Source organism: Micropterus salmoides, unplaced genomic scaffold, assembly GCF_014851395.1.
Source record: "Micropterus salmoides isolate LMB-PRFRI ecotype aquatic unplaced genomic scaffold, ASM1485139v1 Ms_hic_scaffold_1, whole genome shotgun sequence".
Lineage (NCBI taxonomy): Eukaryota > Metazoa > Chordata > Actinopteri > Centrarchiformes > Centrarchidae > Micropterus > Micropterus salmoides.
This window is the reverse complement of record NW_024040040.1, coordinates 38,428,959-38,446,709: the sequence shown is the minus strand read 5'-3', so window position 1 is coordinate 38,446,709 and position 17,751 is coordinate 38,428,959. Positions and strand designations below refer to the sequence as shown.

At 42.2% G+C, this 17,751-nt stretch overlaps 1 protein-coding gene across 6 annotated transcripts in view; it reads left to right on the top strand.

Annotated features, from left to right (window-relative positions):
- The window catches only part of mllt10 (MLLT10 histone lysine methyltransferase DOT1L cofactor), a 41,108-nt gene that overhangs the window by 18,701 nt on the left and 4,656 nt on the right, over nucleotides 1-17,751 (top strand). For all 6 annotated transcript variants that reach the window (XR_005445324.1, XM_038726514.1, XM_038726532.1 and 3 more), the window contains 7 exons: nucleotides 1,971-2,066; nucleotides 2,229-2,565; nucleotides 3,278-3,496; nucleotides 4,316-4,789; nucleotides 10,340-10,500; nucleotides 14,475-14,592; nucleotides 17,186-17,264. Coding sequence is in view for 5 of the 6 variants with exons in the window: in XM_038726514.1 (XP_038582442.1) it covers nucleotides 1,971-2,066; nucleotides 2,229-2,565; nucleotides 3,278-3,496; nucleotides 4,316-4,789; nucleotides 10,340-10,500; nucleotides 14,475-14,592; nucleotides 17,186-17,264 (1,484 nt within the window). In the remaining variant the exon portion in view is untranslated. The remainder of the gene's footprint in view (nucleotides 1-1,970; nucleotides 2,067-2,228; nucleotides 2,566-3,277; nucleotides 3,497-4,315; nucleotides 4,790-10,339; nucleotides 10,501-14,474; nucleotides 14,593-17,185; nucleotides 17,265-17,751) is intronic.

Here is a 17,751-nt window from a genome sequence, read left to right as displayed (position 1 = left end):
CTGCTCAGCCTCTGTCCATCAACAACTACCTCCGGAATGTTAATGAAAAACAACAAGGGAATCCCAAAGAATTTACCTCTCCGACTCTCACTCTGCTTTTCTCCACTATCAGCTCTGCTTTTTGTTGCAGTAGATGCTGTTTGAGTTCGCCGTCTTACTTTGTGTCGCTCTCTCTGTCTGACATTTCTCATCGGTTATCCGCTTTCTCTAGCCAATTTGCAAGGTAGGCACTATCGGTTAAAGTAGTTCTAAACCGCAAGTTGATAAGTTGACCAACAGAAAATGAGGGCTGCTCTCCAAAAGTCAATGATTCGAGACCCAGAGTCAACCTGCATTTTGTCAGTTGAATCCCTGCACACACACAGCAATGCAGGAGCAACAACGTGGCTATTTTGATAATCGTGTAACTATTTTAACATTTGCTGATTTCAGTCTCTTAAAGAGAGAGAATTTACTGATTGTTATGTGTTATTTTGTTTTTGTTTTAGATCAGTACAAATGGGTTGCTGGTTGTTCTGACAAAGCAAGCAATTTGACGACCACCACCCTGAGCTCTGGGAAAATCTTTCCCTGTTTTATGACATTTGATAGACTAAACTGTTACTTCTTTCATATAAAAAAATTATCGCTTGGGTTTAAAACCTGTTAAACAGCAACCGGCCCGTAGCTAAACATTGTTTAGACTCACCAAACTCTACTTTAAATTCCATTGCCGATCCCAACATTTCCAAAGATACAAAATATTCAGCTTTTTTGGGAAATGTGTATAAAATGATGCACAAAACGGAAAATGTCTATTTGTTGCATTCAGTATGTGAATCCCAGTGGAAAAATCATACCGCTTCATAGGGAAGCTGGAACAAACTGAAAATATGATACTGAAATATGAGTCAGGCAGCGTGGAATAAGTTATGTAACAGAAAACGAAAAGCAAAACTGATTGCTAGTTACAGCCTTAGTTTCAAGTTATACCCAGACACACAGACAAACAGAACTCTCCCACCTTCGCTTAACCCCAGAGGGTTACAATCAGCAGATGCCAGCGTGCAGAGACGTTAGAGTGGAGCTGCTGCCGCCTGATTTGGCTGTTGATGTCTGTTAACTGCCATTCATAGAGGAAGTCTGGCTAAACTGTCACTCCTGATCGAGACCCCGGGGGAGGGGCAGTTTCTGGTGTTTCAGGTCCTATGTCATCTTTCAGGATCGCTGCATATTTTCGCCGCCTTTCACCGAGAGTGTGGCTGCATGAAGTGTCCATGGTAAAGCATATGTGAGCGAGTGTACGGGCACAGGTCTGCTTCTACGCACATGCAGAGAGTCTTCAAGGTGGCCGGGCGTGCACGTGAGGTGTAAATGCACCCAGTCGCCACCTCAGGGGTACGTGAGAGGAGGGTGGTGGCACGTGTGTGATAGCAAGGGTGTAAATTGAGCTGTGATCGTCAAAGAAGCAGGATATGATTGGGTGAAATGACGGAGACCTTGTGCGTTTCAGCGCAGGGCACTTAGACACGCTCTGCTGTAAACTGCAGCCCGCTGAATTCCTGTTGCCTCCTGCCCCCTTTTTATCTCTCTTCCGTCACTCTCTTTGTGTTTGTGGATCTCCAAGCTTTCATCTCAGACTGAGCCTTTGAAATGCAATGCTCTCTTTTTCTGTCTCTCTCAGCCAAACACACACACACACACACACACACACACACTCCCTCTTCTGTCCTCGTACCTCAGACCTTTAGTTTGTTTTATTTTTGCCATATCTTTGGCTTTAATCTTCTACAGAGTATTTTATTTTTTTCATATTTGGTCCGATATGTCATATATATTCAGTATTTTCCCAATGTTCCTAAAATCCAGAGGGCTATAAAATAAGAGTTGTAGGAGGTCTGTCTTTATTTCTCTCCTTCCTGTATCGTGTCTTAAGAAGCTTCACCCATTTGTTGCTCCTTTTTTTCCCCCCTCCAATTCTCCATGCTCAGAAACACAAGGAGCGGGACAGGCACAAACCGAAACACAAGAAGACCATGGACATGTCGCCCTCCCTCGTCCTTCCAAACATCATGGTCCCAGACAAGGTGAGGGAATTGTGGCTGGGCTAGTTAAATATTACAGCAAGGCTGGCTGGTTGACTTTTTTTCTCTTTACCTTGATTAACCTTTGTAGCTCTTCTTGTGTATCCTTCACACGTCTTGTCCTTCCGCTGACCTGTCTCCCTCCCATTCCTTTCCCTCCTTCAGGCCTACAACAGCAGCAGCTCAGTGGGAGGTGTCGCCTCTCTGCCGGCGCCCTCACAGAAGCGGCTGGATGACGGCACGGCCCGTTTCACCACCGCCAACTTTCAAGAGGTGTCGTCCGCTCTGTCCGGCGGCGGTTCCAAAGACGGCTTGGCTGCAGACGCCGGGAAGGCGGCGTCTGAGGTGAAGAACAAGAAGAACAGCGGTGGAAGTCACGCAGCGGGGCAGAGGGGCGGCCGCAAGTCTCTCACCTCCTCAGGGAAACCCCTCCCCTCCGCCGTGGTCACCATGGCAACCTCCTCCACATCTGCATCTGCTTCTACCGGGCCTTTCCACCAAGGTGAATTGATGCCCGCAAATGGTCCTTTATGTTAATTTCTCCACAACTGGGATTTAACCCCGCACAATGACAAATCACCTGGTGTTACTGCTCGGCCCACCCACCAAAAAAACTGCCAGTACAGCACAATTGCAGTTACAGCAATGTTATTAAAACCCAAATAAGAGTGTGATTCATGTGTTTTATGTGTGTGTGTGTTGTGTCATTTCCTGGATTTTGGCCACACACCAGACTTTTGTGAGTGGCCGTGATAACAGTGTTTTCGTCGTGACTGGCCTCTGGCTCCTGTAATCGGGGCCCTGTCTGGGAAAAGACCAACACACACCGAAAGAATGAACATGTGGGGAGGTCAGGACCTGAAAGGAGTCTGTGCTCACACTGAGCTCCTGTGTTTTGCACTATCAGAACCTTGAAGCCCGGGTCAGGTGTGTGTGTGTTTGTGTGTCAAGTGGAGAAATGGTGTCTGCGTTTTAAGGGTCCTTTCAAGGCAATTCCTCTGTTTCCTGGGAGGACTACATAATGAGGGAGGGCAGCCCGTACAGCAGATAGAGAGCGGGAGAGCAGATAAAGTGCTTATTCCGGTTACCTCCTTTCTGTTGCTCCAATGATGATGGAATTACAGTCATTTGGAAACTTTCACTCTTGGTCTCCCTTAATTTCTCACTTTTTTTTGTTAATGTCTCTATTTACCACTTTTCTTTCTTTCTTCCAGGTCTCCTGTTGACCAGTGCCAGCAAGACGGCCTCCGCTCCTTCCTCCTCAGACTTTCTAAGTTTCTCAGATTCATCGTTGCGCCCTGGAGGCGGGACCACCTTCTCCTCTCCTCCATCTTTCAGCAGCTGCCTTGTGAAGCCGAGCTCAGAGGGCGGAGCTTCAGAGGGAACTACATCTCTCTTCGGTTCTCTGATGTCCGCCACTACGGCGTCTGCAGGTACGCTTATCTATGACGATGATCACTTATGGTTTTATCAAAATATATTTTTGGTTTTACCTTTTTTGTAGTAAAAATTACAGAAAGTTTAATTGTTAAAGGGGCACTAATTTTACATATCACAGTCAAGTGGCCACTCACAGGAAGATTCGTCAAGTCTAAGAGATTGACTCAAGTGACTTTGGTAATCTTGGGTTGAACTTCAACAGAAAACCTGCGTTACAAACTGCAGAAGGGAAAGATGTGGGCATTTACCAGTAAGGATGGTTCATGTTGCATGATGGGAAGTGTAGGATCCAATGTTTTTGGAGCTTGACCCATATTGGGGACCAATAATCAGGATATCTCAACTTCTGCTTCATCAGGTTTGTCTCCTGCAACTTCATGGAAGCGCAATACTAAATCGCTGGAGTACTCCTTTTAGTAATTTTTAAGCAGAAACCTTTATGCAAATACTCTCTGGTTTCAGTTCCTGAATAATCTTCTGTGATAGTAAACAGAATATCTTTTGGTTTTGAATTGTTGGTCAGACAAGCTATTTAGACATGTCTGCTTCTGTTCTGGAAAATTGTGCCTTTTTCAAAGTCCCTGAAATTTTATAGACCAATCGACAAATAGATTAAATGAGGAGGTAATCAGCACATGAATTAATAATGAAAGTAATCGTTAGTTGCAGCCCTAATTTACAAGAGAACTGATGATGCAGGATGTGCTTTCCTTTTTGTCTTTGATGGATCTCTGGCAAACACACCGCACCAAACACCAAGAACCCGCAGGCTTTATACTTAAATATTCAGTTCTGCTTTCTTATCATTTCAGTGGGCGGGAAGCTGTATGAGAATTCCCACAGTCACACAACGAGCGAGACGACAAGCCTCGGTGGGTCCGCTGCCTACAAACGGCCCCAACCCTCCAGCTCAGGGCCAGGGATCGGAGGAGCAGCCGTAGGAGGAGGGGAAGATGGGGTGAAGAAGAAAAAGAAGGGCAACTGGCGAAACCGATTTGGACCTTGCTTCACCACGGATGTAAAGCCTTCAGAGCCAGCTCCCTCCCTGACTCTCCCCACCTCCTCCACGGCCAACACCGCCTCGTCCACCGCCTCCCCTTCTTCCTCTTCATCCTCGACGCTCTCAGGCCGGCCAGGCTTAGTTTCCAGCAGTGGATTAGGAGTGGGAGGAGTAGGAGAAAGGGGGCTGGGGGTCATGGGTGTCAGCGGTGGAATTCAGAAGTCCCCGTCGCTCCTCAGGAATGGGAGTCTGCAAAGCAGCAGCAGCTCCATAACCACTGGGCCAGGTGAGAAGGACACAGCAGGCTAACGCACACAAAACACAACGTTTCACAACAGTGATGAGAGTTTCTTTGAAGCTCAGGCCTCACAGATCTCACAATGAGAAAAACTCTCTTGGATCCCTTCGTCTTTCAGATGCATTTAGGAAATTATCTTCACAATTTTGCTGTAGCTACACAAATCACCAGAAATAATGAAATAGCTGTTTGCAGCTGAAAGTGGGCCGGTGTAATTCAAGAGTTATCAGCCGATTACATCTTGTTAGACAAAGAAGTTGTGTCCCACGGTGCTCACAGTAATGTCATCAAAATGATTAAAAGGGAAGTGGCTCATGTGTGGCATTGCCGTTTTTTGTTCTGCACTTCCTTTGCCATTCGTCACTAAATGCTGACGAATGAAACGCAAAATGTTTGTGGACTGCCTCTGTGCGGCAGTGTATTCACATTACCAATCACAAACAGCGAGGTTTTGACACTCCGTTGTAATTGGCTCCTTGTGTGCGTGTGTCAGAGTGCGGGTCTATGTGTTATTTGCTCACACACGTGGAAGTGATCTGTATGTCTCCCCCCACCCCCCCAATCGTGTTCAGTTGCTTGGCAACTGTCTTTATGCTTTGGAGTTCCCCTCTGCTGATGAAAATGGCTCCACACATCCCACATCGCCCCTTTCTTCCTTTTGTTTCTCTCCTCCTGCTTCTCTCCGCTGCTGTCTCTTACCTACATTCTGCTCATTCCTCAAATCCTCGTCTCACCTGTTGATGCTTTATGCAGTTGAAGGTATTTGTGTGTTTGCAGAGTCCCAAGTCCAAATGCAAATAAAGAAGAATATATGTGCTAATCAGTAATCAGGCCAATATCCATCACTGATCTTTAGCATCAGCTGATCTGATACTGATCACCAATTTGTTCCTGTTCTGTAACGATTTTACACAACAAGACTCTTGCTTAAGAGACCCTTATGAATCTTTGTCTGTTACTTATTGAGCCTATTTCTGATGATTCCTCATTCTAAAATATTAATATACAGTACTTTTCAAAGTGATCCATTCATCTTGTTAAATGATGTGTGTCGTTAACCTTCAAAATCTATAATAAATATTAGACACTGCCATGCATTGGAGCATTTAAAGAATATCTCTAAAAGTGTGACAATGATACGGTTGATTAGTAGGAGTATAATAATACTCCGATTTAAAAATTTTTGTTTGTTTTGGTTTGACTGTCTCATTCTTGGCTACATATTGTGAAACATACATGGGTATTTAAAAACCTAAACCAATAAAAAATGTTGTAGTCTTTGACTGCTTGCATGTGCATAAAGGTGTTGAGATTAAGAAATTATAATTTTGTTTATGAAAGGCAGATGTTTTGGCTGTCTAACACATTGAAATGACTGTATCATTGTAAACTCTCCAGTGTATTGCAAAGTCTTTTCAGAGGGGTGCTTAGTGGAGTGTGTGAGTCAAACCTGAGGACTAGTGCTGTTTTGCGTTCTGAATATAAGTTTTTGCAGCAGTGGTGGTTGAGGTCCATCCCAGTGTTGGTGCTTGTGCTTTTCCCTACAGCATTTCTGCTGGTGGGCCACAGCTGGTGAAAGAAGATAGGGAAAACAGGGTGGTTATATATGGCTATGCATTATGTGTGTGTCTGAGAATTATATGTTCCCTTTCCTACTGTAAATATTTAGCTAAGGGTTAATGCAGGGCAGTAATGGGGAGGATCTTGGCGTTTATCTCCCTCCTCCATCCTGTCTGACTCCACTGTGTGCTGATGGATAGATAGTTAGCCTGATAGATATGTGTTGGAGGGTGGGGAGAGGCAGGGGGTTAGATTTTGGCTAGGTTAATGTTTGATGGCAGGGGGGTCACTGATGGGACGGACGAGCTGCTGGACCGCAGTGGGGGAGGAAAGATGTTTGGTGGACATTAATTTATTCAGGTTTGTGTGTGTGTGTGTGTGTGTGTGTGTGTGTGTGTGTGTGTGTGTGTATTAAAAAAAAAAAAAAGACAAGAAAACACAACATGTGTCTTGCTGTTCAGTCATGTATGGTTAGCTTATTTATGTGATGTTTTTGTTGTTTTTTTCCTAATCCCAGTGAAATTTGAATTATCAGCTGTTTTACTGCAAATCACATGTGAAGGGAAGTTGTGAAAACAAGGGAAATACTCAGATAACAAATTAGAGATTGGTGAGAAACCTGTATTTGCAATTTCTCCCTTACATACGTAATGAACTGTGTAGATGAAACATGGTTTTTGGTAAAATGCATTTCTGCATTAGAAGAACATTTTTGGATAATTATGAATAAAAATATTTTTGGGCGCTTTGAAAATTTCCTTCACAATATTCATTTTAAAGCAAAAAAAAAAATAAAAGTTTTAGTTTAAAACTGAATTGCAAAAAAAATAATAATAATTGTAGTCATCAGTATATTTAACAAGTCTGAGCACTTCAGTGTACCAAGCATATTTTTGGAGAACGGAATGTATCCAAAACACACGTTGTTAAACACTTGAAGCTGAAGGAAAAACAAGACAAAACAAACACACACGCAGATAACGTCTAACAGACAACACATCTGAAAATTGGAGACAAAGTGTTTCAAAGTGACAGCTCTTTCATGTAAATAAGAAAATGTGTTTTTCATTAGTTAAACTCTGCAAAATAAGCATATAGTGAAAAAAAAAAAATCTTGTGAATTTACAGTAGTTCAACCCCTTGACTTGTTTTACTTCTACCTACCTTCTAACTGCTCGTAGTTGCAGAGACTCTTGGATTTGGTTTTCTGCTCAAACTGTTGTTGATTCTGTAGCTGATAAGGCTTCATCGGCCTATGGAAGACCTACAAACATTTCGTGATATACGCGCACACACACACACACACACACACACACACACACACACACACACACACACACACCCTTTACATTTACTGCCCTCGATGTGGCTCTGCTCCCTCCACACATTGCTGTGATGTTTGAATACATTTCTATTTAGCTTTCCTATTCCCTTTTTAAAACTGTGATTAAACAACTGCAGTTTTTCAACAAAAAAACAAGCCACGGGGCCCAGTATTCAGCATAACCCTGCTACTGGGATGGACATTTCCTTCTACACAGAATTTGGAGTGAGTTGTCAGTGAAAACACGTTTTCAGCTGTTGAACAACAGAGTACGATGCCGTCCACTTGGTTTTTAGATTGGACTTAACCTTCCCTAAATAGACAACATAGATTTCCTATGGTGATAATACCAGCTTGAACTAATCAAGGTGGATATTGTTGAAGCTTACAGACGTACTGAGCAGGAAGGGAAAAGGAATAGCAAGGTCGGGTGATGGAGGCAGTTGTGCTTCAGGGGTTTAATGTTATTGATCACACAGATAGGGTATAGGTTTTACAAGCTCAGGGTGTGTGTGTGTGTGTGTGTATGTGTGTAAATGTTTTTTGCTTCTTTGTCTTCGTTTTGCCATCCGCGGGGTTTTAATTTCGATCAAAAAAGCAGTAATCCAATGATAATCGCTTTAAAAAACAGCCTTGTTGTTGACATGCTCATATACGTTTTTAAGTTGTTGGTTTATTTTATTTTTTTTAATAAAACAAAAGTTTTGTTAATGCACAGGTTGTAGCTTTTTGGGCGGAGGATGTAATCCTGCTTTTCCGTTAAAACGTGAACATCAACCTGAGCCACAAGGTTTTCACCTAAAAGGGACCATATTTAAAATAATATAAAACTATATAAAAATTTAAATCACAGCATAAAACATTTGCTTAAATCTGGCGTTAACATTTTAGCTTGAACCTTTACTTCCTGCTTGCTTAAAGCAAATCTGAAAATAACCAGCTGTGTAGCATGTTTATGTAATTCAGGAAAATAAATAAACATTTACAGCATACGTAGTTTGTAATTGATAAACACCTGTCAATTTTGGGACATTTTAAATAACCTCTGTATTGTTATATCATAAAGTCAATATGAATTCAAATGAACCTGTGTTTTTCTCCTGTTGCTGGCCCTGTTTTTGCACCACCCCTTTGTGCGTAACACATTTCATCAATGGCGTGAGCTAAACTCTGATAAACTGTTGGTTTGCCCTCTAATCCAGCTGCTGAAAATCTTGCAGGAGCTCGTGCCCCCTGAGTCACGGCAGCCCTGCTTTGGGAATAAATTTTTCTGGTGCGTATTACAAAGCGTTAAAAATAGTATGTAGGCCCATGTAGCGTTCGTATCTCTCGCTCTCCCTCCTCCCCTCCCCTCCTGGCACAAAGATCTCTTGTTCCCCCAGTGAATGTGTGCTGCCCTGAGCCATTCAGGCTTTTGTGGGACTGAGGGGCCCTCTGCTACCCCCCAACCCCCTCCTCCCCTCCTGCTGGGGTCAAAGGGGGGGCAGGGGCAGGGCTTATCCCTGGTTAGTGGGCGAGCACAGGGGTGTGTGAGGGGAGGGAAGTGGATAGAGAGAAAGCAAAGAGATAAGAGAATGGCGCATGCAAACGGGTGAAAATGGAGTAATGTATTTGCGTACGTGATTTATAACGGGTGTGTATTCTGCAGTATAATATTCATGATTTTTTTATTAGCAGAATAAAATGGTGGGTTTTTGACTGAATTAGTACAAAGAATACACAAACGTGACGATGGATTTTCCTCCTCTCTCTTCTGTCCCAATATGTGAAAGCTTAATGTGATTGATTTATTGTCAGATTTTTGCCACTTTGGGTCACCAGCTGTGTGTGTATGTGTGTGTTTGACCTTGAGTTTATTATAATTTACGGAGTTTTTACGATCATAAATAAACCAAATTATCTGACCCGCATACTCAGGCAGGCGTATATACTTAATCATGCATTACATTTGTTGATTTTATTAATCATGCATTAAATTTGTTTTTATTAATCATGCATTAAATTTGTTTTTATTAATCATGCATTAAATTGGTTGAAGTCAACAGATCGGCACCTTGTTTAAAACTTAATGTTAGATGTTCCATTATCCCTGTAAACGCTTCATGCTCTGCTATAGTAATTTCTCTAAGGTTCTAAGGTTTCTAAGGTTATAATGGCAAAAAAATATATTTTATCGCTCTGGTTGTTTTATGTGTTTAATGACAAGTTGTCAGTCAAATAAGAATGTGTTTAGTTCGGCTTTTATGTGACAAAGACATCGTGTTAAGCAACATCAAATCCAAAGTAATGCATGTACCAAACATCCAGACCCAATGCAAGAATGAAACAATTGACAAACAATTAGGCAAATTTTAGAGCTGCTATACTGTTAGTTATGAAGGAAAAGCACAGGTGTTAATAATATTAATGATGGCTCTGTTGAAATGTCTGTAATAATATATTATATAATATATTGGATTATTGTCCAAGTAAGCCAGACCCTGAAACTGAAGCAGCTGAATGAAATTCAGCAATCTTTAATTTTATTATTTATACCTGCTTATAGCGTCACCTGTCAACAGTATTTGTCTAAAATTCATTTTTTCATCTTATTATTTAAATGCAGTGTTATATGAAGATCACGCTGTTATTTGTTATTTCTGATTTCTCCACAGGTGTTTTCTCTGGTGCTGATGGCTCATCGTCGGGGACAGGAGCTGTCGCTGTGGGCGGAGCCATCTCAGAGTTGTCACAACAACAGCAGCCCACGCCTTCACTAGCCCCTCCCTCTCCCTTCACTGCCACCGCACCGCTAACCAGCACAGCCTCCACACATGTGAGTCTAAACACACAACCTGTGCTAAAAAAAAACTCCATGACCTCCTCACTCTTACCTTCAGAGAAATGTATGCTCATTAAACACACTCAATCTTTCTTTCTGTCTTTCTTTAACAAACACACACACCTTCAGTCAGCACCGTCTGCATCTGTCAGGTCACCCACATCTCCCGCGTCTTTGAGCTGAAGTGCAGATAAACTGTGGGAACACAAATAAACCAAAGCACACTAATTAAACGTCTTACACACCAAATCTCTCAGCACCATTATTAATCCACCACATGTTAATTATGTGTGAAATGTGTGTGTCCTGACCTTGTGCCGATTGTTTCCTCCGCGAGTTATTCTATCGCTGATTTCAAACGGTGCACCTGTAGAGCGGCTGTCTTGTTTATTCAGTGCATAAAATTAATCGTTTTAAAATAATTTTAAAATAATTTTAAAACGATTCATACTATAATTATTTCTCTAAACATGTCATTGAAACATCTAAAATTCTCCAGCCTAATTCAGTAACTGTTGACCTTAGTGTGCACGGTCTGTTTTTTATTATGTTTTGTATTATAACATGAAGTGATGCCTCTTTATTACGGTAAATGTCCAGGAATTTGAAGGAATGCAATAAGAAAGATACCACACAGGGGAAAACCATGATTTTCCTTTTTGAAAATAAAGCAGAAATTCAGTGTCCAATAGCTGGAAAAACCACCAAGGCTATGTGTTATTGTAATACGCACTCACTATTTTGATTTCCATCATGTCCCTTAATGTGGAGAGCGGGGGTGGGGGGCTTTTGGGTAACGCTGGGAAAAGTCCAGACTGCATATTTCAGGAAAATAATTAAAAAAAATTTTTTTACATATTTTTTTATTTATAGATACAAGATAATTGCAAGCATTTTTAAGCCATTTTAACCTTATTTTTGTTTAAACCTCGGATGTTAAAGCAACAGTTTTATCCAGATCAAAATGAAGGATGTTGATTTTCACACATAAGACTGCAGTTGTTATGCCTTTATTCAAAGTGTAATAGTTTTCGGTGTATCCTATTGGCATAAATACCCTTATATTCAAAAGTGAGAGCACTGACTCTTAATTCGAACAGCTCAACCCACTCCAGTAATCACTGTCCCCATCTCCCTAAAAGAAAAAAGAAAAACTCATCTTCAGTCACTGACCCCTGTGTCCCCATCCTTTCAAAACCTCCCTAAAGACCATGCTCTGTCTCTGTCCACCCAACTCCATTTTTCTCCTGTGTCCACTTACCACCCCTCGTTCTCTTTTTCACACACACACACACACACACACACACACACACACACACACACACACACACACTTTCTCTCACCCTCGACCTTCCTTCTCTCTGTTCCATCCATTTCTCTTTTTCTCCCTCCGTTGTCCTGTGATGTAATGACATCTGACAAGCACCACAGTAGGGATGGAGGGAGGGATTGGGCCTGTGTGTGTGTGGTTGGGGGGGGGGCACTCATGCCTTGAATTCGCTGGCCTGGCCTTCGTCTTGCCCCGCTCCTCTCTGTCCAGCACATATAGAGGACGGGAGGCCCAGGGAAGCACAGGATATCACGCCTGTATGCAGCATGTATAGACAAGTTTGGGCAGTAACTCCCTGTGTTTGCACGTGTGTGTGTGAGAGAGAGAGAGAGACAAATAGAGAGCAGCAGCAGAAAGCCAGAGTGACTTTTAATAGAGAAAGAATTTTCCCCCCTTTCTGTCCAGATTGTTAAAAACGTGTGTGTCGGTTTGTGAAGTGTGATGTACGGCTCTGGGCATCTGGGACGCACACACAGCCCGATTCAAGGCTGCAGAAATTATGCAACTATAGAAGGACGCCAACAACAGGCTTCCCTCAGCGCGCGTGCGTGCGTGCGTGTGTGTGAGTGACAGAGACCATTTGCTATTTTCAGTCCACTAGCAGACTCCCAGCCTACTGTTATTGGCTATCAGCCCAGGACAGTGAAAGGGAGTGTGAGAGAGACTTTGAATGAAAAATGAATGAAAATGAAAAATGAATGTTGATGGGAAAGGGGCAGGATTATTACACTGAGAGGAGGAGGAAGAGGGAAGGAGGAATGGGGGGGGGGGTCTAGAAAGAAATCTGAAGTCATTTTAGTGGGGGGGGGGGCAGGTTCTTTCTTCAAATGTAACATTTAACATTTATTTCCAGGATGTTTTCCAGATTTTATCATTTTATACAAAGCACTTCCATAAATTTGTAATAGGAGATTATGGCTTTCTAGTGTGTCGTCCCCCCCCCCCCGGGGGCACCCTAAATTTCAGCAACTGGATAGGAATGAGCAATAGATGGGAAAGGAAGGTAGGCGAAGCTTCACAAATGTACATCTGAAACTTTGTGTTATTTAACAATTTGGTGATCAGTGATTTTCTGAACATGCTTCTGTTTCCTGCTCAGTCGTACCAGACTATTTAAGCTCTTGAACATATCAATCCTATCAATAAATTACAGAATTGTCTTTTGACACCAAGAAACTTTAAATAACTTTTAAAATAAATATTTCCTCTTGCTTCAGCGCTCCTGAAACTTAAAAACAAATTGTGGAAGAGCAACCTCCACTGATTGAAATCAGTTTTCCGCCGTGTCACATGCTTTGGTCATAGCTTTTTTTTTTTTTCTTGTACTCTTCAGCAACCAAAACAGTCAGCCATTTTGTTCTTTTAGATAAATCTGATTCCATTCCTGATGCTCCGCCCTCGCTCTCCCCCCTCTAATAACACCCCACCCTTCCCTCTCCAGACCTTATTTGGGAAATGCCTTAATTGGATTAAACTATATGCATCAGAAACACTTTGTCAGCACGTCAGCGTACTGTCGGGTGTCGAGGCACTCTGAGCCCTGTGCATGTGTGTTTGTGTTTAAAAGAATAATGAGCTGTTGATCCATGATATGTCCTTGTTTTTTGTACATGAAAAGATGGTAAAGTGCTGTCAAGTCCACATTAAGATTTTTTTTTTCTCCATTCAAATAAGCTTCAGGGGCAGGAAATGTGTGGCTGCTTTGTGACAAAGCAGAATCAATAGTAGAGACCAGAGAATTTAAATTCTTAAACCAGATTGATCAGATTGATTCTCAGCTTTGGACTCAGACTCATTAAATGTTTAATAATGTCCCAGTCGGACCTCCAAAAAGCTGTAACACACACCTGTAAAGTACGCACCAAAGACCCACGTGACTGTGCAGCATTTTATTTAAATATCAGTTCAGTAACTCAAACAATTCCCACTCAGGCACAGATGACTACTTTTTGCTACTGTCCAAGAAGTTTAACAGAAATATTGTTGAAATAATAGTCAAAAAATCAACAGAAAAAAATTTGATAATTAATCTTTTAGGTCATCTACCAAGCAGAAATACAAAAATCTGCTGGTTTCAGCATCTGAAATGTGAGAATTTGCTGTTTTAAAAAAAAACTAATTTAACATCATATTTGTGTTTTGCACTGTTAGGCTCTGGGAAATTATGACATTTTTTGGCTATTTTGTGATATTATTGACACTAAACTATTCATTAATAAAACTAACAAAATAATTGACTGAAATATGTAATGCATATAAATAAATAAAATAGTCATATATTGTAGCACTAAAATGATATTTCATTCAATGAAAATTTATTTTGTTTGTTCTAAATACACAGGGGTATTTCCACTATTTCTGAAAAGCAGTTTGCCACTTGACACATTGCTGGACGTTAATTTCTCAACTTCCTGTTGAGCATCATCATACCTTGTAACTGCTTTGTGGGGGGACTTTTGTTGCATGTCACACTCTTCTCTCTCCTCCCCCCTTTGTTTCCTGTTTGCTTCTTTATTCCCAGCTACTTAATAAAGGCGGGAAAAACTGCCTGTCAAGAGATTATAACCAAGATTTCAGTCACAGTGAAACATGGCTTCTTGTGATTTATTCTTGTCCCTGTCTGTGCCTTCGTCTACAGGTGAGCGGCCTGCCAGGTTCAGTCTTCAACCTCGCTCCTCCCCACATGTTTGGCAACAGGCTGAACCCCAACTCGGCCATGGCGGCACTCATCGCCCAATCCGAGGCCTCACCAGCAGGTACGGCAGCGTACCTAATGTCGCTGTGTGTGAATGTGACAAAAATATGCGTGTGTGTGTTAGAGGGAGAAAGAGAGGGAGATAATGGATAGGTCACTCCCCCTCTGTCCCATAGAGAGTTCAAGGGTCAGCTCTCGTGATTTTTTTCAAGCTCCTCCCCCTCAGCTCCAGTTACACGCCCCTCTTACCATTCCTTTTTGTCACACACACTCACAAACAAATAAAGCACATCAGCTCACACACACATAATTTACATGTCAAACTTGGAACTCTCTTCTAAACTTTGGCCACTGTGAGAGGAAGAGGAGGGATGTGTTGAGGTAGCGGTGTGGAGAGGGGCCGGGAGCTGCCTTCAGCTCCTGCAGTAGAAAAGGAGGTGGTTTGTTGTCTGTCCAGCGCAGAGGAGCTGATGAAAGGAGGTAAGACGTGGCTTCAGTAATGAGTGGCCACTTCCTGATACAAGACATCTGGTTGAACAGCAAGGAGAGACGCGAGAGAAAAGAAGGGAGAGGAGCAGAGAGAGTTAGAGAGCGAGGTGGAGGAGGAGGAAGGTAGGTAGTTCCTGCTGCCGGTCATCAGAGCCAGATCCGCACTGACCTGCAGGTCAACTCACTAATCAGCCTGAATGACAGGGGGCCACAGGGCTGTGTGTGTACGTGCAACAGATATACTAGACTGGCTCTGTGTGTAGACACAAGCAAGCTTTGTGTAGTCCCTGGGAAAAAAAAACCATTTGGTGGCATTGGAAACAAATTGTCACAATGTAGTGGTAACTTTATTTCACTTTATAAGAATGTGTTTCCCCCAAATAAACATTAGATTTAATTTCTAAGTAGAATTTTAGTGTGTGTGTGAGCATTAACATGGAAAAAAAACAAGCATACCATATTATTTGATATTAGATTGTAAAATATGCCTCTCAGATTGCAAGGTGACTTCTTCAAATGTCAACCGTCCAAAAGCCAAATATTATTCAGTTCAGTTATTTTAAAACAGGAAAAAGAAGCAAATCCTCATTTGAGGGGCTGAATCCTGAGTTTTGTTGCTCAAAAATTGACTGAAATAATTGATTGCTTATGAAAATAGTTGTTTTTAGTTGATTGACTAATATAATAATAATAATTTTAATCTCTAATCAGTAATGACAGTGATTGTTATGCAGCCCTCCTGAACATTTCCTTACCATAAAGTTATACACACAGTTTACAGCACGCGTGTATGAAGCATGAAGCTCTGTTTGTGAACTAGTAAGGGTCATGTGAGCACAAACATGCAAGGTGTGCGTGTGTTTGTATGCATGTAGCCTGTTTACTTTGGCAGCCGTTTCTCTTTGCTTTTGAGCGTCTGGAGGGAAAGGGGTTACGAGAGGGGGAAAAAAAAGACTTGAGAAAAAAGACGAGCGGGCGACTAGAGTGGTGACCTGGTGGGGGTAAAAGCTGGGATTGACCGTCTTAAGTAGAGGGGAGTTTGTGCGAGTGTGTAAATGCAAAAGTGCGCGTTTGCATGTGTGATTCATTACTCTTACAGGGGAAAATGAAAGGAAGCGCCTGGCCAGGGGCCCAGGGGGAGGAGGTGGAGAGGGAGACTCTCAGAGGGGGTAGAGGGAGAGAGAGAAAGACATGCAGTTTGAATGAAAGCTCGTGTGTGAAAGAGATACAAAGGACGAGAGGCAAAGTTTTGTAGGTTGCAGAGCCACGAGTATTACAATACGTCCAGGCTACTCAGGCTACATTTGAGTAGTTTTTCCCTTTGTTTTGGCACTCTGTCTCCAGAGTGGATAACTCTGAAAACGACAATGTGTTTTCATGTGGATGAGGACGGCATTTCTTTTCTTTAAATACTACATGAACAAATATATACATTCCTTTTGCCACAAAAGTGTGTGATCCCACATAGTGACAGTGCTTCTGTTTAGGGACAATTAGAACTGAGTCATATAAAACTCTAATATAAGAAATGCCATTAGACATATCTGGGAATTTGGGAGCGGTAGTGTTGCGTTGATGTGCCGTCAACACTAATCACAGATATGGAGTATGTGAAAATCCATAAGCATGTTTCACAGCTGGAGTCATCAGTTCAAAATAATGTTTACAAGAAATTCTCATAAAATGAATCAAAGTCATGAAGTATCGAGCTTATACAACAATGTTAAGTATGATGTTCGAGCTGTTAGAGAGCCATTAGGGTTAAGAAGACAACTAATTTTAAATGGCAATAAAGCCAATCACTCGATACAGTCATCAAGCTGTATTTATATTTATTTTGTCTGCACGTGATCTGCTGCTCGCTTGGTCAATAGGTGATCTTTATCGTTAATGATCGTTAAAACACAGTATTTGTGATCCCAGGGAGCAGGAGGGCACACAGCAGATGTTTAACCAGTGTAGACAGCAGAATAACCAGGCTGTTGGTCTCACTCCTTACCAGATGTTGACCCTCCCCAGAACGTTCTTTGTGTTTGTCTTAATAAATATGGCCTAAAAATTTTTGTGTGGATGCACGTCGTTTTCACACACAGTCTTTTCAACTTTAGCCAGCTTAGTGTGGACTTGTTCTTAGATATGCAATTGATTTTTGTGTGTGTGTGTAGATCAGGAGGTGGGAGACGGCAGCAGCGGCGTCGGAGCTCAGGGCTTCTCCATAAGAGCTTCTCCCAAGACCACCCCGCGGTGAGTACACACTCAGAGAGATGCCTCCCCACCCGCCCATCCCTCCACATTTACATTCCTCACTGCCCCCCCCACCCCCCATCCCCCTCTTTGCTTTTCCCTCCGCTGGCCTCTCGTCTCCTCTCGCTTGCTCTCACTCCTCACACACACACATGCACACTCTCCCTTTTGCTCTTGCCCCTACAGGCAAACTTCGCTCTCTCAGCCAACGATAACTTGTGTTTTTTGAAGGTGGTAACCATCCCTCAACTCCGGTTAGATTTTTTTTTTTTGTCTTTGTTCATCCACACATGGAAAGACAATCTGATGTTTTGCTGCATCTCTTTCATTGGGGAATATTTGCATGGATCTTTCAGGATGGGAATATTGTTGATACAAATTCATTTTTGTTTGTTTCCACTTCCCTGTGTGATGGATAATTTCACTTGATGAGGTTGGTTTCAGTTTCCATTATTCTGGTTATTTGATTTTTTACAAAGCACAGTTT